A 25,899-nucleotide genomic window follows, 5' to 3' on the forward strand; every position below is an offset into this window, starting at 1 on the left:
TATGATAATTTTGTTCTTAAAATTGGAATAGAAAAAGAACCACATCGAATTTTCGAAAAATCGCTTCGAGGTGCACACCCTCATGCTACAAACTAACTTTGTGCCTAATTTCATGAAAATCGGCCGAACGGTCTAGGCGCTATGCGCGTCAAAGAGATCCTGACAGACAGAGATCCGGACAGAGACTTTCAGCTTGATTATTAGTAAATATTATAAACACCACATTTTTCAAAACAATGCTTGCTGAAACAGATAAAATATTCGGTGAAAAAAAAATATTGGTGAGAGTATTCCGCTTACGGTACGAGTTCTAAAGGATTAAGTTAATTATAGTAGTACGTTAAAGGAAGATTATTTCTTTTCTGTCAGTCTGGGATTTTGGAAGGCAGAGATCATTTGAGTCTAATCTTTTATTTCGCTATTGTTTTCCAAAATGGTAAACGCTTTATTTTGGATGTTCTAAGAACGCTCCTAAAAACTCGCAACTAAGAAAAAAAAAAATCTGGTAAACCACATAAGATTTTTCATCCGCATCTAACTGCGTTTCTATGTTTATAGCAAGAGACAATAGGATTAGGCTTGTTATGTCCTTTTATTTAAGCTTATTGTTTCACAAAACAACTTATTGAAAGCCTTATGTTTAAAATGTCTAGAAGAGATAAGAACTAAGTACGACAGTCATCTTGATATCATATGTTTTGACATTTTGTGTTATAAACTGGCTTTATTGATATCTTTAAAATATCTGTTTCACTTCAAGTTGTTTAGCTTTCATTAAAATTATTTATATGAACAACTATATGTCGTGACATTGGTATGAAAAATTACCAGTGCAAATAACAATGAAAATAAAGACAAGTAAGTTAGTTTACATAATGGGGTTGTTTCCAAAACTTTAAAAGTATTTTTTTTTTCTAAAAGAGCATGTTTAAAAACGTAGGATCTGACCATTTTTTAAATAATTTGTTTAAGTTTAATATTTTTAAAAAATTACTTAAATCGGCGCATTTTTAATGTTTATGCTTCTGTCCGATGACATCACAAATGATGAAATGCCATTCTGTGTTGCCATTCACAGAGCAAAATATTTAATTCGCATCTTTACTCACGTGTATTGGCAACGATATGGTTGATAGCAAGCGCAGAGCGCAATTGTAATTCGCTTCTTGATTATCATAACGTGGAAACGCGGTAGAAAGATGCGGCAAAGTGCATCATTTGTGACGTCATCAAGACCACACCTTGTTTCAAAAATCGGACATTTTAAAAAAATTAATTAAAAAATAACTGTTGGGAAAATGAAAGTATTTTCTGGGTCCATGTTATTTTTTTGCTTATTCTATCAATTTCAGTGACAAAAAGTACTACTTTTGACTGGAGGAAAAAAACCCCATTGTTTTTGTAATGCAATGCTCGTTAATAATTTTGTACGATAGAGTAAGAAGCATTGATTTAAAACAAAAACGTCTAAAAAATTTCACCAGAAAAGAGCTGCGTTTCTGTGTTCATAGCAGCAACCATAATTTATAGTTTCATAAATGGTTTGTTAAATTTATTTTCATACATACATCAAAGCTTGTCAGATTGTTCAGCTTATCTTAATTATACTATAAAGATTGCTTTAAAATTTTCATTCAATTTGGAAAACATCCAAAAATGATAACATTTTATAATATAAAGAACAGGTTTCTTGAGACAATTATAAACGATCTCTGACCGAGGGCAGAATGATTCTTGGTGCTATTCATCAAATTGCTGCTAAACGGTCTGCAATGCATATGCATGCCCTTTAATCAGTAAAGTGTAACAAATCACTAATAATAAATATTCTCTCGATTAAGTGCAAACATAGCAATGCAACAGAACCTTATTTGTCTGGACTAGCAGGGGATCCAGGTCGTCGGAATTAATGAAAGTAGGTATTAAACAAATAACCTATAAATAGAGATGAGATACGTAAAACAGTAAACATTGTATTTTGAATTCTAGAGAATGAAGTATAAATCTGCATAAGCGAAAATTACAAAAGTGCATTGCAAACTTACAAAATGCAGCTACAAAAAAAAAACACAATTGCGCTAACTTGCCTTTCATTTATACGGTATGCATGTCTAAATCGGTGTCTGGATTAAGCGAAGTCTGATTTAATGAGAGTTCAATGTGAAATTGATATTCATGAAGTGTAAATAAATATCCATTTTTATAGTAAAAGCCAATAACACATATTCGAGAAACAGAAATCATGTTTCTCACTAATTCGAAACTTTCACGAAACCTTTGCTTTTGAAATGAATCTTTTATTTATTTATTTATTTATTTATTTATGTATTTTTTTTCTTATTTCACGTAGGTCGAACTTACTCGGAACAGCATTCACAGTTTACGATTCTGGCACAAATCCCAAGAAGCGAATTAATGAAGCGAAGGATTCCAGGTGTGAAGTGGCATTGATCGCATACGTAAGTGGAATATCTAATCGTCTTCAGGGCCCCGTACACGATTTTTATTACTTCCTTTTACAAAAAAGGAAGTATTGTATTCGCGAAAAAAATTTCACTCAAAAATTGACCTTAATTTCCATTTTACTCACCCCCGAATGAATATTGAGTTTTTTTTTTTTTTTTCGACTCGACCACACCTGGATAAGTGCCTAACAACGTATAGACACGCGAAATATCCATAATGACGATTCCCGAATTAATAACAACGAATTTTTCTCGTGACGTCTGTATGTACGTATGTATGTATGTGCTTATGTGCGGATATGCGTATGTGCGGATATGCGTATGTGCGTATGTATGTCGCATAACTCAAGAACGGTAAGCCCTAGAAAGTTGAAATTTGGTACGTAGACTCCTAGTGGGGTCTAGTTGTGCACCTCCTCTTTTGGTTGCATTCGGGTGTTTCTAAAGGGGTCCTTGCCACTTTTTGGGGGGAAACCATTGTTAATTTCGATGTAAACTCAAGCAATATTATTATTTGGCGGGCATTTTGGTCGCCAAGTTTTGTCGCCAACTTGGCGACCAATTTGGCGATTTTTTTTAAAAATTTGGTTTTAATTTGGCCACTGTTGGTGATATTTAGAGAGTAAACTATTGAAACGCATTAAAATTGCCAGTAATGGGGAAATGACATTAAATTGGAGCAAAAGGAAGTCCACACATCAGCTCATTTACAAATGACAGACATTAGCACCTGCGCCACTCGTTCACGATCTCTCCAGTACTTTCTAACATGCCCTCACATTGAGATAACACAGTACAACTTTTTAACTGTTCAAAAGTCATTAATAGTATAGAGTTACAAAAAGGTGTCACTATCTTTAGTCACATAAAGAGTTTAGAGTCACATAAAAATAAAAGGTGTCACATTCTGGGGAATCCACCACTCTGATTCTATAGAGATGATCTCACAAACAGTTATGTCCGTTTTTAGTCACATAAAGAGTTTAGAGTCTCATAAATTGCAAAAGGTGTCACATTCTGGAGAATCCGCCACTCTGATTCTATAGAGATAATCTCACAAACAGTCATGTCTACTTTTAGTCATATAAAAAGTTTAGAGTCACATAAAGGTAAAAGATGTCACATTCTGGGGAATCCACTTTGTTTCTATATAGATGATCTCGCAAACAGTTATGTCCGTTTTTAGTCACATAAAGAGTTTAGATTCACATAAAGGTAAAAGGTGTCACACTCTGGGGAATCCACCACTCTGATTCTACACAGATGATCTCGCAAACAGTCATGTTCAGTGAGACCTCTTAAAAGAGCCACTAGTCTTTTTTTGGATAACTGGGAATCATTCTGTTTTCCCTCAAAATCCTCCATCTCTTGTTAAGAGCACGTTGTGGCATATTTTGGTTAAGAATTTTTCTGAAGTTCAGGTTCTAGTCGTATGAAGGAAATTGGACTTGTGTCGAGCATGCGTTATTCTACTTAAGCTCCTTTCTTATCAAATGTCAGAAAGCCACCATACTCGATCTGAAATTTGTCTTGGAGAGTAGGGAACTGATCAAGTCAACCGATTTTCGATTTCCCGTTCCGAAAAGTAATACCAATCACTCTATTCCCACAATCTTGAAATCTTCTGAGAGAAAACTCTATAGCCCAACCGAGTTTCTCGAATTCTAAAATTCCACAAACGATATGGTTTAAACTTTGCTTTGCTGTAAGAAGATACTAGTTTTTCTCTTTTACTGTTTGATCTCCAAGAAAAAATATTATTAATGGATATCTCAAGGAAAAAACGTAGATTAAGTGTAACAGAAGAAAAAAGCCGTTCTTCTACTTACCTCGCTTTTAGAGTTGAAAATTGCATCTAGAAATCATGCAAGCACTTGCAGTTGAACGAGATGGTCTTCTTAAATCTACTACCACATGTTAAACCATTAATTGAAAAAACATATCTTTTGTCATTTATTATCTGTTGAAATTCCCACTTTTTAGTATCCATCCAGCAAGCTCCCCTTCCCTCTAAAAAAAAATTAAAAAAAATCTATTCTACTCACAGTCCACCTTTGCGCTTTTTCAAATATTTCTACAGCTCTATCATCCACACCAGAGTTCATCCATTCTCATCAGGCCACTGGGACGTTATTCGGAATCATCTCTTTGAGACTATAGATCTGTGAGAAGTTTTCTCACCATGTACCCCCCTGAAATACCTAACACCCCAGTAGCAGAAAGAACGCGATGCTGCGGCGTGAGGAGATCTTAAGACTAGTTTATGAATTGAAAAAAAAAATTTTTTTTTTCGCTTTCTGCACAAATCTGTCGAACTTAAAGTAAAATATAATACCGTTCAGAATAGAGCAGAAAGAAAAGGTAACAGTTGAACGGCTAGTAAAAATGTGACAACGTGTATACATGTACAAATAAAAAGAATTAAAAATAGTTTAAAAACTCTACAAACAGCTGTTTCGGGGTTATAAAGCCAAACCCCTTCATCAGAGAACAATGGAACACAAAGTTAAACACACAAAATTGTTTTTTTTTTTTTGAATTTTGTACTTTTGATTGCTTTTCATTTTCAGGTGCCACAGCGACAGTGGCGGATCCACAGGGGGGGGCGATTGAGCGATCGCCCCCCCTAAAGGTTTGTAAATTCAAAAAAATTCCGGAAAAAGGTCACCAAACTCTCCCCCCCCCCCGTCCGCAGTACAAGACAAAAAAATCTCCTAGTATTTTCACGACTTTAATTCCAAAAATTTTCCAGGGAAGAGTTCCTCAACCCCATCATTCCAATGTCATCAAAGATTGTCAAAACTTTTGAATTTTTGGAGCTTTAATTTCCAAAAAATCGCCAGAATCCAAAATTTTTTCGAAAATGTCTTTAATGAGGGCCTTTTCAATTACGTGTTTAGAATTTAAATTCCGAAAAAAAATTCCGGGGGGGGGGGGTAGCCCTCGATCTCGATTCCTTCCCCTAACGTCAATGAAGACCCGCTAACATTAAGTTTTTGAAGTTTCAATATTGAAAAGTTGAGGGATAACTCCTGACTACATCCCTTCCCTTAACACTACCAAATATGGCTAACCAACACATTTCAAGGCTCCAATTTCGAACAATTTCCGATAGAGAGTTCCAAACCCCGTTCCTTCCCCGTACGTCATAAAAGATGGCTTACAACTGCGTTTTTGAGACTTCAATTTTGAGAAATTTCTGAAGATGTTCTCCCAATATCCTTTTTTCCTCATCTTTTAACATCATTCAAAAATCGTCTAATACAGCGTTTTTGAAACTCCTACATCGAAAAGCTTCTGGCGAAGAGTTCTGAACACCATATCTTCTGCTACGTCAATAAATATGGCCTACAGTTGCGTTTTTAGGGCTTCAATTCCAAAATTTTTTCCGGGGGAAAGCCACCGAACCCCTGGTTTTTAGTATCATTAAAGATATCTAAAATTGCGTTTTTGAAGCTCTAATATCATAAAACGACTGGGGCGAGTTCCTGGATCTCACCCTTACCCTTCAAGAACACAAAGACAGCAAACAATTGTGTTTTTGAAAATATACCCTAAAATTAAAAAAAAAAAAAAAAAAAAATCCGGAAAGAGACCTCAAAACCTCCCATCCACCACCATATAGTCAACCACTAAATAGTCTAAAAATGCGTTCCTAACAAAACAAATTTCGGGTGAGAGCCTGCAAACACTCTTACTTATGTGCGAATATTAAACAACTCAATCAACAAACAAATCCATAACTATCTTCAAATTTTATTTACAAATGAAATTTAGTATTTCATTATGTTTGGTACGGAAACTGGTAAAAAGAGATGCCATCTTAACTGGAACCTTTATTTTATAAAGAAGTAAAATTGAGGACCTGAATAGCTACTGAAAAAACTTCTGAGTACTCAAACGAATCAAAAGTTGAAGCGTTTACTCAGATAATAGATCCAGAATAATAGTAGAAACTCTTTTTTTTTTTTCTCCCATTTTTGCTTCCTTTTACAAAGAAGGAAGCATTGTATTCACAAAAAAAAAATTTCACTCAAAAATCGACCTTAATTTCGATTTTGATCACCCCCGAATGAATGTTGAAGGTTTTTTTTTTTTTTCGACCAGACCACTCGTGCATATATACATAAGAACGTATAGATGCCCGAAATATCCACTTTGACGATTCCCGAGTTAATTACCACAAGTTTGCTCGTGGAGTCTGTATGTACGTATGTATGTGCGTAAGTACCTATGTGCGTATGTATGTCGCTTAACTTAAGAACGGTATGCTCTAGAAAGTTGAAATTTGGTACGTAGACTCGTAGTGGGGTCCTGTTGTGCACCTCCCCTTTTGATTGCATTCGAGTGTTTCTATAGAGGTCTTTTACACCTTTTTGGAAGGAAATTATTGTTAATTTCTAAGCAAACTCAAGTGGTGTTATAATTTGGTGGACACTTGGCAATATATCGCCAGTCTTTTAGTCGCGAACTTGGAGACAAATTTAGCGTTTTTTTTTTTTTTTCCAAATTGGTCATTGTTGGTGATATTTAGAGAGTTAACTATTGAATCACATTAAAATTGCAATAATGGGAAAATAACATTAAATTGGTGTAAAAGGAAGTCATGTGATGCACACATCAGCTCGTTTATTTTTGTGTGTGTGTGGTACTCGAAACACTTATAACTTTCAGTCAAACTCTTTGAACGATGCACATTATTCGGAAAAAAAAACCGTGCTTCCGTTCTTAAACTTTTTTTAATTTAATTTTCATTAGTTCCCCCCTCTCCCCCCCCCCTTAATGAATTACTCAATCGCCCCTAATAACAGGATCGTCTGGATCCGCCGTTGTGCTAAGAGCTAAATATGTATTGAATTTGAAACATGACGTTTCAATTCCCTATTATACTAAAATGTTCTAATGTTTTAAAAGGAAGTACAGTCGAGCTCGCTTGTAACGGGAGCAAAAGGACCGCGGTATTTGCTCGTTATAATAACCAAGGGCTCGTAAAAAACGAGTTCATGCGAAAAAAAAAATTGAAAATTCATCACAGTTGCTTTTTTTCTTTTTACTTCCTTTTTCAAAAAAGGAAGTATTGTATTCCCGAAAAAATTTTCACTCAAAAAGCGGACTTAATTTCCATTTTTCTCACCCCCGAATGAATGATGAGTTTTTTTTTCGACCCGATCACACGTGGATATTTGGCTAGGAATATACAGACACCCTAAATATCCTTTTTGACGACCCCCGAGTTAATTACAACGAGTTTTCTCGTGACGTCCGTGTGTACGTGTGTATGTGCGTACGTGCGTATGTGTGTAATGTGTATGTATCTCGTATAACTCAAAAACGGTATGCCCTAGAAAGTTGAAATTTGGTACGTAGACTCCTAGTGGGGTCTAATTGTGCACCTTTCCTTTTGGTTGCATTCGGATGTTCCTAAGGGGGTCTTTTGCCCCTTTTTTGGGGGGAAATCATTTTTAATTTCGATGTAAACTCAAGTTGTGTTATAATTTGTCGGACACTTGGCGATATATTGCAGTCTTTTGGTCGTCAAGCTTTGTCGCCAACTTGGCGACAAATTTGGCGCTTTTTTCCTTTTTTTTTGAGCAATCACGATTGCTTATTGCTTTCATTTGACTGTTTATGGCGTGCTATCATTTTTCCCACCGGCGCGGCGCCACCCTCTGCCAGCACCACCCGTCGCGGCGGCCGGCCTCACGATGCTGCTCCTCTAGCGAAAACCGTCTCCAGGTTGCCTCCATATCCTACACACAGACACGCACACACAGACACGCACACACAAACACATACACACACATACACATACACACACGCATGCATACAGACACCTACACATACACACAAATACACACAACTGCCCACACATTCATGCCTGCACACAGACACAAACACATATGCTTACACTCACATACACATACCCCGCCCCCACGCACACAAACACTCATACACACAACTACCCACACACTCATGACTGCACACAGACGCAAACACACATGCCTACACACATACACATACCCCCCCACACACATACACATACAAACACACACTCGTGATTGCGAAAAACATAATTTAAATTCAAGATGACAAAATTCAAATTAATTTTTTTTTAAATTGGTTTTAATTTTGCTACTGCTGGTGATATTTAGAGAGTAAACAATTGAATCACATTAAAATTGCCAATAATGGGGAAATTACTTTAAATTGGAGTAAAAGGAAGTCATGTGATGCACACATCAGCTCGTTTTAAATCTCTGTACAGCACCAAAGAAGTTGGTTAATTTCCTTTGAACTATCTGAATGTGTTTCCTGTGTCATTGTTTTTGAGGAATACACATATAATGTAAAATATTTAAATGCTTCGTTATTCCACAAACTAAAAAAGTGCTGTCATCGCTTTGTTTTCAAGATTTTTAACTTATCACTAATTTACGTTTGACTTTGGAATGTTGAAGAAAATTTTCCAACATACAAGCTGAGCTGAAGTCAATTGAAATTTTATGAATCACCGAAACATTACTGGTTTTAAGCGGGAATTGCTCGTTAAAAGCGAGTTGTCCTCCCATAGACTTAACATTATACCAACCGAGTATTTCTGATTTCCTCGCTAAATCCGGGTTCTCGTTAAATCAAAGCGACGCACAGTGGGACCAAATCCCGAAAAGCAGGCCAAAACCTCAAAAATGAAAATTTGATTCGGGAAATTTTGACTTGTGGGATGGATAGAAGGATAACTGCTGCATTAAATTCCTAAAGGGAGAAGGATCTATCCTCATACCTACGCTTGTACCCTTCAGTTGAAAGTTAGCTTTCGTGCAGAGTGCACGCGTGTCGTTAGAATGTAACGAAAATAAGGCTATATTATAAAGTCTATAATTTTAAAGTGAAATGTCCAATTTTTAATCTACAACATAGAAGCGATTTCTGCAGGTATATGGAAAATGTTTTTACATTGATTTGATAGAAATTTCATTTGTTTCCTGATAAGATAAATGAAAATTCTGTCCCCTGACAAAAGCGAAATAATGGTAGAGATTTCGGTTTTCAACTAGATGAAAAGTTATATATAACGCCATATAACGCTAAGATTCACGTTTAGGGCTTTAGTTCACTCCCTTATCTTACGAAATTCGTAATCATTAACTGCCATTAGCTGCCTAACATGTTATTATGCGCTATGTTAATTAAGGGCTCTTTACGTGATTCTGCAGGTTGTTTCAAGTTGCCATGAGATAGATTGTAAAAAGTTTTAAATACTGGGTGATTATAATTAAAGTTCCACTTTCAAAACGCTGTAAAAATAAAACCACTGGTCAGAATGACCTGAAATTTCAACGGAATATTATCGAAGAAGGGGGAAAACGTATGACAAAAGAAAAATAAATAGTTGGAATTTTTAGCAATAGATGGCGCTGCAAAATATGTAAATCAAAACACCTGTCATGCTCCCGACTCATTGAAGTTGTTATAAAAACGCCAAATACACGTTTTTTTCTTCATTCCGCATCTGAGAAGTTCACCATGACAGTCTCAGTGAAAGACCTGGTCGCCCCGATCACCTGATCTTAACCCGTGTGACTTCTGGGTATGGGGCTATCTGAAAGCTGTTGTGCTCAGTGCTCCGATTGCAAACTTTGCTGAGCTGAAGGCATGCATTGTGCAACACATTCTAAACGTGACCACGGAAAAACTTCAATCAGTTGTAGAACATGCTGTTTCTCGATTTCAACTTGTTACAGAAAACGGGGTACATTATATTGAATATCTTTTGCGCCAATCTCACGAAAATTAAAGACCGATTTCATTTTAACTGATGCTTTTTATGTGGTTTTTGGCCTCCAGGACAATTAAAAACCTATTTTTGCCTTCCAATGTGATATGACCTGTCTTTGTTGGATGGGCTTACTTAACTAACAGTATCACACCAATAGCCTTTTGCATAGTATAGTTTACACCTTAGGTAATATTTTATGATTTATTTGTCATTTGTAGTCGATCACTATTAAATTATGATGCTTACAGCGCCATCTATTGCTAAAAATTCCAACTATTATTTTTCTTCTGTCATCAAGTTCCCCCCTTCTTCGATAATATTCCGTTGAAGTTTGACGTCATTCTGAACGGTGGCACAGCCTTCTTTATATCAGGCCTACGTGCTGTATTGCGCAATCGATGTCACGTGACCTCGCAGAGGCGATGAGCGGTAAATTCCCTTTAGTTCAAACAACGTTCGTGGACTAGCTGATCGTTGCAAAACAACTCTGGAATTAGTTAGCAAAATAATAATTATTCGAAAAGTATGTGTGAATGTTCAGTTTACGTTATTCAGTAGTCTTTTAATGAAGACTTGGAATGATGTTATTTTTCTCTTTCTTTGTATTGTTGTGCTTAACGCTGCAGAAACCGTTGGGATGCTTTAGTAGTGAACATTTAACGTTTTAACATTTCCGAATATGTTTGGAAGCTACATTTTTGGACTATAACATGTTTTCAAGAAGGTAAGTCTGATTATCAATGCTTTTTTTTAATAGAATCGATAATGAAAAATAAATACTAGTTAAATTATTTTTTAATGATTTTTTCCCTGTAAGGTACAAATTTTTATGTGTGGTTTTTTTCATGCTATACATTTTCATTACTTTCGATTTTAGTGACGAAGGTTTTTAGCCCCCACTTTGGGTAATAATTATATTTTGTAAATATTGTTTCAAGGTTGTAAATATTCTTTTTAGCATGAATTGTCTGAAGAGTGCGTTTTAGTAGAATACAATAAATAGCGGCATTTTGAAAAGACCAATTGTTTTATATTTCAAAGCGGCTTCCATTACTGTAAGGTACTGTATTCTATTACTGTAAGGTACACATTTTTATGTATGGTTTTTTTTTCATACTATATATTTTTATTACTTTCGATTTTAGTGACGAAGCTTTTTTGCCCTCAGTTTAAGCAATATTTTTTTTTTGTAACTAATGTTTAAAGGAACTTTTTACATAAATTATCTGAAGGGTGCAGTTTAATAGATACATTAGACCGCGGCTCTTTAAAAGGGCCAACTGTTTCAACTTTTAAAGCACCTTCTATTTGTACAAATATATTTCAAAATGTTGTGGAAAATTTTTAGGAGGAATTCGTATCAAATGAAAATTAATTAAAGCTTTTCGCAAATATTTGCGAGCCATGCATTAGAAATCTGGTACATGATCATTACAAGCTTTGGTCTCACAACATTTTCTTAATTTTGCGAATGTAATGCAAACGATTTATAAAATACTGTTTTACAATGATGTTCCCATCAATTATTCTCAGCGTTTACTCCAGGTAATCCATTACGCACTATTTGTGTATGTGATCAAATGCATGTCATAATATGAAAATTTATGAAGCTTGAGGGTATACGCTATATGTCTAAAAAGTGTTTGAGAGTATACGGCGTATCGAGTATACTCTATGGGAACACCACAATTGAATAACTTTTCAAAAAAAAAGAAAAAAGAAAAGAATGAGAAGTAGTAATGAAAAAGTAGGTAAAAGAAAAATAAAGAAGTTAACTCACAATAAATAGATTCCCAGTAAAAACTTATGATAAATCCATACATTTTTTGCTTTGAAATATATGCATCAGTATTGTCTTTATATCAATTCTTTGGTTTGTTTCATTTGTTTAGATGTTTCGTAATTATTATTGGGTATTATAGCGATTCATTTCTCAAAAATGTATGCTGTTTTTTTTTTATTTTTAACAGTTAGAAAAATGTCTAAATATATAGGTTTTTAATTCCAATTTATATTATTGTTTCATTTGTTTACATTTATATCAAAGAAAATCAATACTACTGTTAATCATTCGCGGGAAAAATTATTATTAGATTATGAATAACAATATGTACTTCCCGTTTATCTTTAGCCCCCCCCCCCCCCGTTAGCAAAATTTATTTCGTACTTTCTTTTACGTTAGGATTTAAATTTCAAGAGTATTTTCTTCATATCCATGCAAATAAATTTTCATTTTCCTTTCTTATCTGTATAATGTTGCGTAATATTTTAATGAGTCACATGTATACAGTTTAATTTAATTTACTATTTAAGAACTATTTGTGTCGATATTAAGTCCTAAACGATATAAAGTTTTAAATGGGAGATGTATCAGAGTACTTCATGTGAAAACCATTTACTTTCTCAATGGATTTAAAAAAAATCTTAAATTTTTATTCACGGTAGAGCTATTATGAGATGTAAACAAACCGCCTTCACGGGCGGCGATGTTGAATGAGCGCGCAGGCCTTGTGTTAAGATGGCTGTGGTTCATATACTGGAGTGCGAGTTAAAACTTCACTTCTTCTTTCAAAATATCACCAAACTGGCAATGGGGTCGTTTCCAAAATTTTAAAAGTATTTTTTTCTGAAAGAGCATGTTTAAAAACATAGGATGTCACCATTTTTTAAATAATTTCTTTAAATTTAATATTTTTCAAAAATTACTTAAATCGGTGCGCTTTCATTGTTTACGACTTCTGACGATGACATCACAAATGATGAAATGCCATTCAGTGTTGCCATTCACAGAGCAAAATATTTAATTCGCATCTTTACTCACGTGTATTGGCAACGATATGGTTGATAGCAAGCGTAGAGCGCAATTTTAATTCGCTTCTTGATTATCATAACGTGGAAACGCGATAGAAAGATGCGCCAAAGAGCATCATTTGTGAAGCCATAACGAGCACGCCTTGTTTGAAAAATCAGACATTTTAAAAAAATAATTAAAAAAATAACTGTTGGAAAAATAAAAGTATTTTCTGGGTCCATGTTTTTTTTTTTTTTTTAATTTATTTATTTTTTTTTTATTCTATCAATTTTAGTGACAAAAAGTACTTCTTTTGACTGAAGGAAACAATCCCATTGCTTCGTTCCAATGTAGAAGAAATTTTCACCCGTCGTATCTGGACGAGCGATTCTCTGACATATGCAAAAATAACATTAAAGTATAAATATGACAGTATAGTATCAACATATTACTGAAGTGATTATTGATATGTTTAATTGGCTCGCGCAAAGAAACTAATATAAGGTTTTGTTACTATATAAGTAAAACGCTTCGATTTATTAAATTTTCTTCTTCTGATTTCCATCTTTTGTTTTCATTTCACACACTTTCTTCTAATCGGTTCATTGACACTTAAGTTTTAAAAAAAAGTACAACTATTATTTGCATTGTTGTTTTTTTTTTTCATTTAATATTTTTTTTGGAAAAAGATATTTTAATTCGAAAGTTGTCTTCCTAAAAGCCAAAGATTTGTTTAAACGTGCCCCCTCTCATGGTAGCAACTAGGACACATGCTCCTTCCCTTCCTCAGTTCGCTTCGTACGCCACTGGCTTCTGATGAAATTTAGAAGCTCACATTCCTATGCATTGATAAAGAAGTTTCCGCAAGCACAAATTGTGATAGGCCCCACTCATTGGGTTTCTTTTTTCTAAATAGCTCCTATCAGAGCTCTTCCCAACCTTTTTAGTTGTGCTCCCCATCAGTTTTTTGTCAAACACCATTGAGTCCCACTAACTAGAAGATTACTCGCACAGCCAAAATTTACTTTATGGCGATGGGGTGGGGGTATCTGCTCTTCTGCTCATATAACTGTCCTTAATTGTAAAAGTCATCAAAGTTAAAGCTCCATGGGATTTTCTGTTTTTCCTCTTCAAGGGATTTGGTATTAGTATTAAAAATGGATAGTTTTAGTCTCAAAAAACTCACAACATTCGATTTCAACCGCGCAATCGATACGTTTCCCGTAAATTGGAATTCAAACTTCATTGTAGCTACTTGAAGCTTAATTTTAAATCTCATCAGTGGATATTTTTTACTTCCTTTTACAAAAAAGGAAGTATTGTATTCGCGAAAATAATTTTCACTCAAAATTCGGCCTTAATTTCTATTTTGCTTACTCCCGAATGAATGTTGAGTTTTTTTTTTCGACCCGACCACAAACCTAAAGCCTGCCTAAGAACGGATAGACACGCGAAATATCCATTTTGACATTCCCACGACAACAACTTTTAATTACAATGACTTTTTTCGTGACGTCCGTACGTATGTATGTATGTGCGTATGTGCGGATGTATGTCGCATAACTCAAGAACGGTAAGTCCTAGAAAGTTTAAATTTGGTACGTAGACTCCCAGTGGAGTCTAGTTGTGCACCTCCCTTTATGTTTTATTTTTACAGCGTTTTGAAAGTGGAACTTTAATTATAATCACCCTGTACATACAGTGGAAACTGCAAGGAAATTTGTCGAGTTGTATCCGTGATATTACATGCCAACTTCGGTGCACAAATTATTAATTCACGGTCCAACAAATAATAGCACATGCATTACTACCAACTGGTTAATTATCAGAAGATGCGAAAGAAAGCAGAAACAAAGATAGTAAAAGATATTGCGAAGATTTCTCGCGAAAATGTTCGAGAGCTAAAACTATGGAAGATACTTTCAATCGGTTCATGATATCTTCTGATCCGTATACTTCCAGTATTAGAAAATTGCCACACACAAAAAAAAAAAAAAAAAAAAAAAAGAGCTTATCCCAGGAAGTTGTAGAATTATTACTTTCTCCTATAGTAACCATTACATTTACAACGCGAACAGAACTACATTGGACACCGATTCAGAAACAGATTCTGATTTTAACATAAATTCCGAATCTGAAATTGATTTTAACTAAATGATTCATAAAATGTATTTTACTTCCCAGTATCATAGTGTATTATTTGATTCTTGGTTTTCATTCTTTTTTCTTCCTTTATTACTTTTTTCCTGAAATGTTTTTAATTCCTTAATTTCCAGATATTTTTATATAATAAATAACATATTTTCATGTTGCATCAAATATTGATTATTATAATCGGCGACTTCGAAAACCATCATAAATTAATTTTTATAAAAATCTTACATATTTTTCACATACGCGTTGACCATATTGGATCCGCTATTTCGTTTACAGTAGTTTTGACTTCAGATTTATAATCAGCGACCTGAAAAACCCCTATATACCAATTTTGGCACAAATCTGAGTTTATTTGAGGTTTCGGCCAGCTTTTCGGGATTTGGCCCCACTGTGCGACGTATTTGAGCGAGTTCGACTGTAATTAAGAAATTACCTTCGCTGAAAAGTTCTATTTGCATAAGATCACTGCTTTAATTAATCAGAACTTCTAACTTCATTTGACTGATGCTTAACAAAATAATTAGTTCCTTAAATGACGTTATGAACTATATTTAAAAAAATTTCCTAATTTTTGAAGCAAATGGTCCTATTTCAACAAAGTATCGCCATATGCAACTTGTATGACAGCATATGCATTTTATTTTCAGGAAACTAATGTGTTGGGTTTCAAAGGACCGAGAAAGATGTCTGTCGTTTTACCAGCTCTCGATGGCGAACACAAAAGAATTGAAATGAAATCCAGTTCGGTGAGCCACTAGAGCCATTTCACTTTTTTTTTATCGATTCCTGTTGAATGTATGACAATGCAGTGTTACTGAAAAATGTGAAAGTTAAGATTGAATATTGAAAGATTCTCGCTTTGAATTACGACTGAAATGTAAAGCACTAAAATGCCGAAAGATAAAACGATTTGAAAATTGAATTTATACTTATTTCATTCGAATACAATCAGATATTTTATGTTTAACGTAAGAATAAAATATCATGTTTATAACTGATCAGAATCATTTTCCTTATCTTCATAAACTTCGTTAAATTTGATGTTTCATTTCCCAGAGTCATTCAATACTTTGCGTCAAACATACGGAAGCAATATGATTTATTAAACATATTATAATGTCACAGTTATATTCTTTCGTCTTCGTATTTATTTTACTGAAAGTTATATCATATGCAAGGTTCTAATTTCAGACAAAACGATAAACACTTTGAATTTTTTTTTTTTTTTTCAATCGTAATTTTCTAGTGTATTGACCGCCTGGAAGCTAATGGATACTCTTTTGCTATAAGAGCAAAGTTTAGCAAATTCTGAACTATAAAATAAATTTTCAGCCTTCTTAAGCAAAACTTCAATAGGATTTCTGAAAAGGTTTTTTCTGGGGAAATCCTGTTGGAATGCATTGTTGACAAGGGCGCCCCGATGGAAGGTCAGAGGAGGTCACTGAGACTTTCCAAAAACTTCCTTATTCGACGAATTTTGTCTGATGATTCGGCAAAATTATCATCATTAGGCAAAATTTGGAGTTTCATTCGGCAAAGTTATCATCATTCTGCAAAATAGTTCCATTCGGCAAAATTATCGTCATTAGGCAAAATTTGGGGCTTCGTTCGGCAAAATTTGGAGTTTCATTCGGCAAAATTTGGAGTTTCATTCGGTAAAGTTATCATCTTTCTGCAAAAATTGGAGTTCTATTCGGCAACATTATCATCATTCTGCAAAATTTGGAGTCTATTCGGCAAAAAATATCACCATTCGGCAAAATTTGGAGCTCTATTCGGCAAATTGAGAATTTCTGCTCTCCCAAAAACCAAAGTTCGGAGTGCTCCCGATTGCTAATTGTTAAATACGTGATAATAAATTCATGGATGTTGTAGAAACAATGTTATAAAGCGTAGGAATGGCAAAATAAATGGCGCATTCGTGTTTCGGGATTAACCTTTTCATCCATGCGAAAGATGCGCACATTAGATGTGTAAATCATTTCTGATGATTTATGTCTCTGAAGCTTGCGACTCCCAAACATTTCTATGCAATTTATTTCATAGCCAGTGCGTTGTTGCATCGTGAGCGTTTTCCATATAAAAGTAAACATTTAATTCGTACAATTTTGGTTTAACCCAGAACTGTTTAGGTGGGGTATCTTACAACCTAATAGATTTAAAATACTATTAACTTCTAAAATATACTATAAGAACAAACTAAAAATGCTAAAAAATCATAAGAACAAGTTAAACCTCTGTAGCTACTAAACCAAGAAAATACTCACTGAAGATGCTATTAAATCGATTCTAAACATGTAACTGCACCAATGCGATGGAAAATAAAAATATGTAGATCTTTTTTCGGCATTCGCAACTGTAGGGCAATTTTCTTTTCTTTTTTTTTTTTTTAAGTTTAGGGCGCTTGAAAATGCCTACATTTAATTCTATGACAGAAAAAGTTTTACTACTACTTAAAGAGTAAGGCATTTTTTACAATTTTATCATTGTTTTTGGACATTTGATAGTAAATTAGTTGTTGTTTTTTTAGTTAAGTTAAAATGTTGTCAAGTGGTTGTCTAACCATAAACCATACCTAAACTTAACTATGGTTTTTAAAAATATTTTTCTCATGATTTGAACAGAAATTGAAAGTAAAAGATCATATTTTAAAGAGTTTTTAAAAAATCATACATTTAAGCGTTAAACATTTTGTAATATTTGTATGTATTGATTTATAATAATTTTAGTGCATTCAAAAAAAGAGTACGCTGTTCATTTTTTTCAAAATCTAGATTTAAGCACATCTTACTCAACTTTTTATTCTCTATTCAAAAGAGTAAAATACTTCGAATTTGGTTTTAAAAAAATCATTTTGTAATATTATGAAGGAGTAATCCAGTAATACAAATCAGAACCAAAGAAAAGCTTTGAGTTCATCTCCTGGCTAATTGTGTCTTTGTAACCGAGTTCCCTTTACGGTTCAGGTACAGGTATATGTACGTCTCTTATGGTACTATTATAATTGTATTTATATAAATAAAAACTTAATACAAAATCATTTAAAATTTTCCAACTTTAATTTGCTAAATTTTGTAAAGTGTAGAAGAAATCTATTTTTAGATTGACAGACACCCCACCTTATCACTTACGTTACAAAAAAAAAAAAAAAAAAAAATCAAGTCACAAGTAAAATATTAGATATCTAGTGATGCAGTAGCATACGATTGAACATATTGAAATATGTAAATGAAATAGAGTAGTTCTGTTTCAGGATTTGTTTGAATGTGAACGGAGGGAGGGGGAAAGAATTTCAAGTAAAAGAACAAAAGTGAAGCAACTCAGTAAATGAACTCGTCTGTAACCAATAGACAAACAACATTTTTCAGCTTTTTGGAACAGCATATAAGAAAGCTGTTATTGGCAGTTTATATAGAAAAAAGCTTTTGAAACGTTGTTTTTTTTTTAAACAGTTTACGAACTGCTCCTTCATTGGGGTGTGTTCATTTTATGACCGGACTATACCCTATCATGCTTTGACTGCTTTAATAAAAATGGAAACTAAAATACAATATTTCGTAATCTTCGTTCACAGAAAGGGGAAGGTCTCCTGGAGAAATGGAAAAGTCGGAACATGGAAAATTTACTTGAGTTACATAACAAGACGCCAGTCTGGAATGACGGTAAGGTCAAAAGTAGATTTTTCAAAAATATTTATTCATTATTTTATCTTTTAATGCAGTGGTTCTCTACTGGTGATTCGTGGACCAAAGGTGGTCCAGGAGGCATATAAGCAAATTTTACTCAGCTAAAGACCTTCTTATAGTTTTGTGACTTTTAATTGGCAGCTGACGCAAATGCGTCGGCCTTGTTTTTGTTTTGCTTTTTTTTCCCCAGCATCCACCGCAAGTAAACAAATTTCGTTCCTCAGAAGTTCTGAATTTACGGTTGAATGTTTTAATTCCATATCCCTCTACGAATAGTGTTTGGACGATCTTGTTACGAAATGAAACAATAATTTGAGTATGATAAACAAGACATGGATGACGCTTTTACGAGCTAGCCAATGAACAGTTTCCAAATTTTCACATGGTCTCTAGCAAAGTAAAGGTTGTTTATATGCGTCCAGCATAGCCTTGGAGATGGTTCGCGGGGGTCTCGGTGACGCTGTGGTAGAAGCTGTGTCTTCTAAGCCAGAGGTGTGGGTTCGATTCCCACCTCGCCCTGGGTGTTCTTCCATTCTCATGTATTGTAAATCTTTCATTTATAGTGTCCTGAGAATAAAATTTGGAAAAACGTTGTGGGTTATTGGAGGTATAAAGCTTCTCCGCTGAGACAAGCTAAAGACCTTAATATGTGTTATCAAATCAAATCAGATGGTTCGCGGAACGGTCCGGTGACTACATATCGCACCCCGCAAAGAAAAAAAGAAATCTCTCTCTGTATTTTAATGCCATGACACACGAGTTACATATTGTGTTTACTTTAAAATCTTTCGTTGGTGTTATTGCAAAAAACGAATGTAGTATCTATGTTTTTAATTTAATTTTTTTTTTTCTGATTTCTGTTACCATTGCTTTTCCTGTGTTTGAGTGAATAGATCGTAAAAAAATTGTTTTAATTTTTTAATATAAAAAAAAGTTTATATTTAAAAGAAAAAAATGCTTTTAGATTACTTATCTTCAAAATGGATACTTAAATGTTGAACCATGCATACATATCAATATGCTATTCTTAACTACATTTTTGAACCTTTATAAAACGCCTGCATTTTATGAAACGAATTGATTTTCCCGTGATTGTAACATAACTGAATATGTTTGGCTGCCCCTGTAAATGATCCATTAATACCTACACTCTTGATTTTTGATAAGAATCATGCTGTAGTAAATGCCAATATCATTTAAATGACTGAGCAATCCAATATATGAGAGTTAGAGAGCGAATAGAGGAATTGAAGTCATGAACACTTCTAAACTACGTTGAAAAGTCTGAAATGTGATCAAATGCCTTAAATTACAAGTTTTAATCAAAACTAAATTCACGCCATTTTTCTCTCCTAGGGTTCCATCTTTCACCCCGGTGCGCCTTGGGTTGAGGGTGCCAGTTTTTCACCCAAGCTAAGGCTGAAATTTTGGCTCCCTATTGAGTGCCGCTGGTGCTACAAGCATTTCACCCCTGAACGATGCCAAATGCAACCTGCAGTTTTAACAGTATACCGTAATCAAGGAATTGGACAAAAAAAAATTGTATTTGCCAACTTCGGGCATATTTTTAAAAATCTTTTCTTAAACTAATATCTCACGAAGTGCTGATTGTACACAAAGATTCCGGTTTAGCGACTGTTTTAAGTATGTAATACGTAAACACAGTTAATAACATAATATTAGCACTTCCTTTTAGTTTTTATATTTAAAAAAGAAGCATTTAAGTAACTATTCTTGTAAGAAAAATAAAATTCTAGTAATTAGTTGTTCATTGTAAACGCTGCTGTCTTGAGACAAATTTCTTTTTCTTTTTGAAGACGCGTGAATAAAAAAAAAAGATTGATATAAAAAATGGAATGCTGAGCTCTTTTATAGAAACAAGATTTGAAGAAAAGCTAGGAAAACAAACCAAATCTTGATTCAGAGAAGAAAGGCATATTTTCTGAACTTAATAAATGGTTTTCTTTATCTCTAGAGACGCAGTCTTACGTATTGAATTTCCATGGTCGTGTTACGCAAGCTTCTGTGAAGAATTTCCAGATTGTTCACGAAAATGATCGTAAGTAGCTTTTTTGTTCCTCTTAAATAAAAAAATCCTTTGTGTTTTAGAGCCGGTGATTCTCAATTTGTAGTCTGTGGACCACTAATGATTCACGAGCAATTTTAATGTGGTCCGCGAACAGCTACGGAAAATTAATAAATCTATAATACTTTTATAGTTTTAATTAAATTCACTGCAGAAACCTTTCGGATTCATCTCATTTCACCTGATACTAATTGTTGTGAAAATATTATTTCTATCGCATATGGTCCGCTTCGGATTAAAAAGGGTACCAAGTAGTCGTCAGTTATGAAGAGGTTGAGCCGTGGTGGCCTGATCGGTAAGGCAGCGGACTTGTGACCGAAGGGTCCTGGGTTCGATCCTAGCCTGTCGAAGATTCGCCGTCTTCATTAATGGTGACTGGGGGACATTAAAGATGCTAGTGGTCACAAAGTCCTTCAAGTGAAACAATACCTTTGCGGGTGCTGGACCAGAGATTGCTCGACTTCTGGTCTGGATCAAAAAATTAGAGCTGTCTTCATGGTCCCATGCAGCTGGTTAAACCACAAAATAGTGGTAAGTAAGGGGGAGGGGACCCTGGAAAGTAAGGGGGGAGGACCCTGGAGTAAAAAGTGAAAAGGTTAAGAACCACAGTTCTAGAGCACTACTACTAGAGCTCGTCTTTTATGGGGATCAGATGGAGGATAATCCCACCCCTCCCCCTGGATTTCTACTGTGAATGATTTTACGTACAAGAGGGGTGTTTTTGCTGTTTCCAGATATAATTTGTATTGAGTGTGCCTCCCTTGCCCCCCCCCCCCCCCCCTAAAAATTCGAAATGATAGGCCTGAGGACTCTATAAAATAATTTTCACAGCATCTTCCAAGTATTGCTCCGTCGTAGTGCCGAATCTAAGAGAAGTATGCCGGAATCCTAACCCGGGCTTCTTCAAGAAAGTTCTGTTTCCCCCCCCCCCCCGTTTAAACTCGATATATAAGTTAACGAAGGTCTTGATTTTGTGCAGATCATAGGAATGAAGAGGCGGAAAAATGCCTTAATTTAAAAATATAATACTTTTCCGTTATATGTTCGTCACTTGGCTTGGCGACTTGTTTACTTCGACCCTGGCGAAAAACGAAAAAATTACGTTTACACTGTCGCCGTGTTTGTGTCGGAAGTAAAAGGAGTTAATTGAAATTGTGAACTCTAATAATATTTATAAAAAAAACGGATGAACGCTTGTCTCAAGTTGATAAGCCCTTTCCAGGCATCATGAAAATTCACCAATTGTCCTTGTCTTGCATTCGAAAACCAACAAAGCTAAATTTTAGAAGGAAAAGTATTTCTGTAAGTGCAACTTTATTTACTTATACTTATGATTGGAAACTTGATTGTTCCAGAATATCTAAAAGCAGGGGACTGGGTCAGCGTGAGTTATTGATGGAGAGTTATATCCGGGAAAACAATAAAATCAACAGGCAATGGGGAATATGAGGTTTGATGCGATGGAACGAGTTGTATGTTCTAAATTTCACAAGTAGCGAGCCTATGATGATCTTTGCTTATATAGAAAAGAAGACATTAAATGCAAAATACAGCCCCCCTTTCAATACCCTATGAAACACGATTACGAGAAAATGAGTTCTATTATAAAGATTTTTCATCCTAAGACGTTTCAAACTCTGCATCTTATTTATTGTTTTAATTAATAAATGTTGAAACCATGAAGTTATTGTGTGTTTGTTATTGATATGCTTGATTGTTATTCTCCTGCATCAGATTGTCATGCCTCTGCAACAGGTTGTCATTCCCTTGTAACAGGTAGTCCTTCCCCTGTCGACATAAAATTTAAAAACCAATTTTCCAGTACTAAACATTAAAAATATTTTTTGCTGACTATTTTATTGATAGAAAGACTATCTAGATGCAATAAAAAAAGTTTTTCAAGGGGAGAAAAAAATTGAATTTTCATGTCCAGAATTGATCAGCTTAGAGAAAATGACCAAAATGTTTTTACATTTTTGCAAAGAAAAAAGTACTCAAAGCAAGGAAGTTTTCATTTCTACGGGGGGGGGGAGCTTGAACACCCACTTGCTCCCCTATATCAGCGCCCATGAACAAGTCGAACCATTGCCTTGTGAAACTATGTGGCAAAGATCCCAAGTCACGTAATTCAAATACGACGAATGGACGTTTGCGTAAAACTAATGAAAGAAATCTGGTTTCATCCGATACTTTTCTTCAAATGCTGTCATGTGACTTGGGATTTTCGCTTCAAGAACAAAAAGGCTCGACCGTCTTTTATTTCTTCTCAATGTAACAAACCAATTCTCCATTTCTAGCTGACTACATCGTCATGCAGTTCGGTCGAGTATCCGAAGACGTGTTCACCATGGACTACGGATATCCAATGTGCGCTCTTCAGGCCTTCGGAGTCGCCTTATCCAGCCTGGACAGCAAGCTCGCCTGCGAATGAGGGGACTCAAAAAGTTTTTAGCCACCGAAATCGTGCAGTTCAGTCCCCTGGCAATCGACCAAGGGATCGTTAATCTTCGTTTCGAACAATTAGAACGCCGCGTGCAGAGGAAGCTGTCCAACAGGAAACAAATATGCAACGGAGTGGGATTCGTTTCAATGGGCCGTTTTCGCAGCTCAGATTAATTATTAAAAGGCTGTTCGGATGGTATTGAGTTTTAGAAACTAAGGGTGAAATAAATGGAGCGGAAAGCTAAATGGTAGTGAGATTTAAGTAAGTTGTTAACTCACGAGAAACGAAGCTGTTAGGTTTCAAGTCAGAGTTTCCCAAACTTCAGACCTCCGCGAACCCCCTCTTGAAAATTACGAACTTCGCGGACCCCCCCCCCCCCCCCCCGGTGCGCGCGTGTAAAGAAAATAATTTGACATAGTTAAATCTATTTCTTTCTAGTATAATTTTCCGCTTTTTTTTTTCCTTTAAATTTATTTATTCATTGTTCTGTATATTTTTCAGAGCTCTTGTCTGATATTCATTTCTTACATTGCTATTTTGAGTTATGCAAGTAAAATTTAATTTGAAATTCAAACAGGAACAAAAATGTTATCACCAAATTTCTACAACAAGTTTGCTAGTAAAAATGAACTTTTGAAATGAGTGAACGAAACACTGTTAGCCTATATTCAGTAAATTACAGTGGCGGTGTATTCCACTAGTTTTAGTGTGTTAAATTTTCATATGAATTGTAATTTTATGGCGTATTAGGATTTTAATTATTAACTATGGTTCGGGCAAACCTCAATTATATTTAATGTTTTGGCTGAATAGCATGGCGGAACCCCGGGAGTCCGGGGACCACAGTTTGGGAAACTCTGTTCTAAGTCATAACTCCTTTCGTAAAAGAGAGATAACAATTAAAATGATGATCCTTATCTAGCTGATTTTAATAATATGCTACCACAAGATTAACTGTTACATTTACTTCGTTGTTACTATTAATTGCTTTATTTAAGTCTGACTATTATTTGATCTTATTCTTTTACACAGCATACTAATAGCAGCATGATGTCGCTTCCTAGAGCAGCCAGAATCCCTCTGAATTAGATTAGTTGTAACAGTTCTTACATGAAAAAGACGAGCTTACTAAGAATTGCAAAAAAAGTTAAAATAAATGACTCTAGAGGGTAGTCTCCCCCCCCCCCCCCCGCTTCTTTACTGATGTAGCTTTACAAGCAGGAAGAAATGCACAAAAAGGTATTTACCGAGAAATTTCATTGGTTTTTTTTTGATATAACAATACAAAATAATTCCAATAGTTTTTAGACGACATATTTTTTTAACATTGAGTAATTAATGAAAATATAGGTACCGTCAGACAGATATTTGTTGGGTATAAGTTTGTACCATTTAATAACAAAAGAAGCCTTTTTCTTAAAAAAAGTATGATCAAATAAGAATGAAAGGATTTATTAATGTTTATAAATGAGCTAACAAACAATGAAACAAGAGACATTGGACAAGGCCAGATTGTAGCCGAATATTCGGTATTCGACCAAATCACTAGGGAGCATGCCAAGTAAAATCATGACGAGAAGTTTGCATGCAAAGCTTTTAATTGCCAATCAAATGCAAAGATTTTTTTTTTTTTTTGCCAGCACTGTACATTCTAAAATCAAAGATTGATTTTACTAGACAAGTTAAATTCCAATACTCGTATTTTTATTGAAATAATATACATTTTTTATGATATATAGGCTGATGTTTCAAACAATGTGTCTTTAAGTTGTTTGAAGCACAACTTAACATCATCAACTTAATATCATCAACATCCTTTTTTACTTCAATTGTATTGGCTGACGTTTCAAGCAATGAGTCTTTAAATAGTTTAAAACATCAACTTATCAACATCATTTTTACTTCGATTGTATAGGCTGATGTTTTAACCAATATGTACTTAGGCCGGTGTTTCAAGCGATATCTGTACGTACGGACAGTTTCCTCTGATTGTATAGAGTGCCATTTTTGACTGGATGAGAACATGTTTATACCTTGGAATTATTTATTTATTTTATTTATTAAATTTTATTGCGTTTTAAGTGTCTACTTTTACACGGAGCATGTTATATGAGAGTTTGACAATCTATGAAGTGTACATAAAGTCACGTGATTTAGTAATGGCTGTAAGTATGATAGTGTTGAAAATATGTCATACTTCATACCCAGGGAATAGCAGTTTCAATTGTGAATTTGAACTTTTCTATCTCAAGTTTGCGCGGCGGGAAAATACTTAAACCTTTAAAAGTTGCAGCACTTTCACAACTACATAAAAATATTCAAGCACCATTTTTAACCTTTTTGAATAGCATTCTCAAAATAAAATTTTGATTTTAGTTAAATTTTCATAAAATTTGCTTTTATGAGTTATTGAATAAAGAGTTACTTTTTCACTAAATTCTTCTTTGCTTTAGTGTAAGTCGAAATTTAAAAGATTTTCAAAATAATATCACGT

General features: G+C 34.6%; 1 protein-coding gene across 1 annotated transcript in view; it reads left to right on the forward strand.

The window, feature by feature from the left end:
• LOC129223866 (protein king tubby 1-like) overlaps nt 1–23,741 on the forward strand; it is a 208,549-nt gene extending 184,808 nt beyond the window's left edge. The window contains exons 8-12 of the mRNA XM_054858230.1: nt 2,351–2,459; nt 15,838–15,936; nt 18,765–18,852; nt 20,852–20,935; nt 23,260–23,741. Of these exons, the coding sequence (XP_054714205.1) occupies nt 2,351–2,459; nt 15,838–15,936; nt 18,765–18,852; nt 20,852–20,935; nt 23,260–23,393 (514 nt within the window). The 3' untranslated portion in view covers nt 23,394–23,741. The remainder of the gene's footprint in view (nt 1–2,350; nt 2,460–15,837; nt 15,937–18,764; nt 18,853–20,851; nt 20,936–23,259) is intronic.
• The last annotated feature ends 2,158 nt before the right edge of the window (nt 23,742–25,899 follow it).

Source organism: Uloborus diversus, chromosome 6 (genome assembly GCF_026930045.1).
Source record: "Uloborus diversus isolate 005 chromosome 6, Udiv.v.3.1, whole genome shotgun sequence".
Taxonomy (NCBI): domain Eukaryota; kingdom Metazoa; phylum Arthropoda; class Arachnida; order Araneae; family Uloboridae; genus Uloborus; species Uloborus diversus.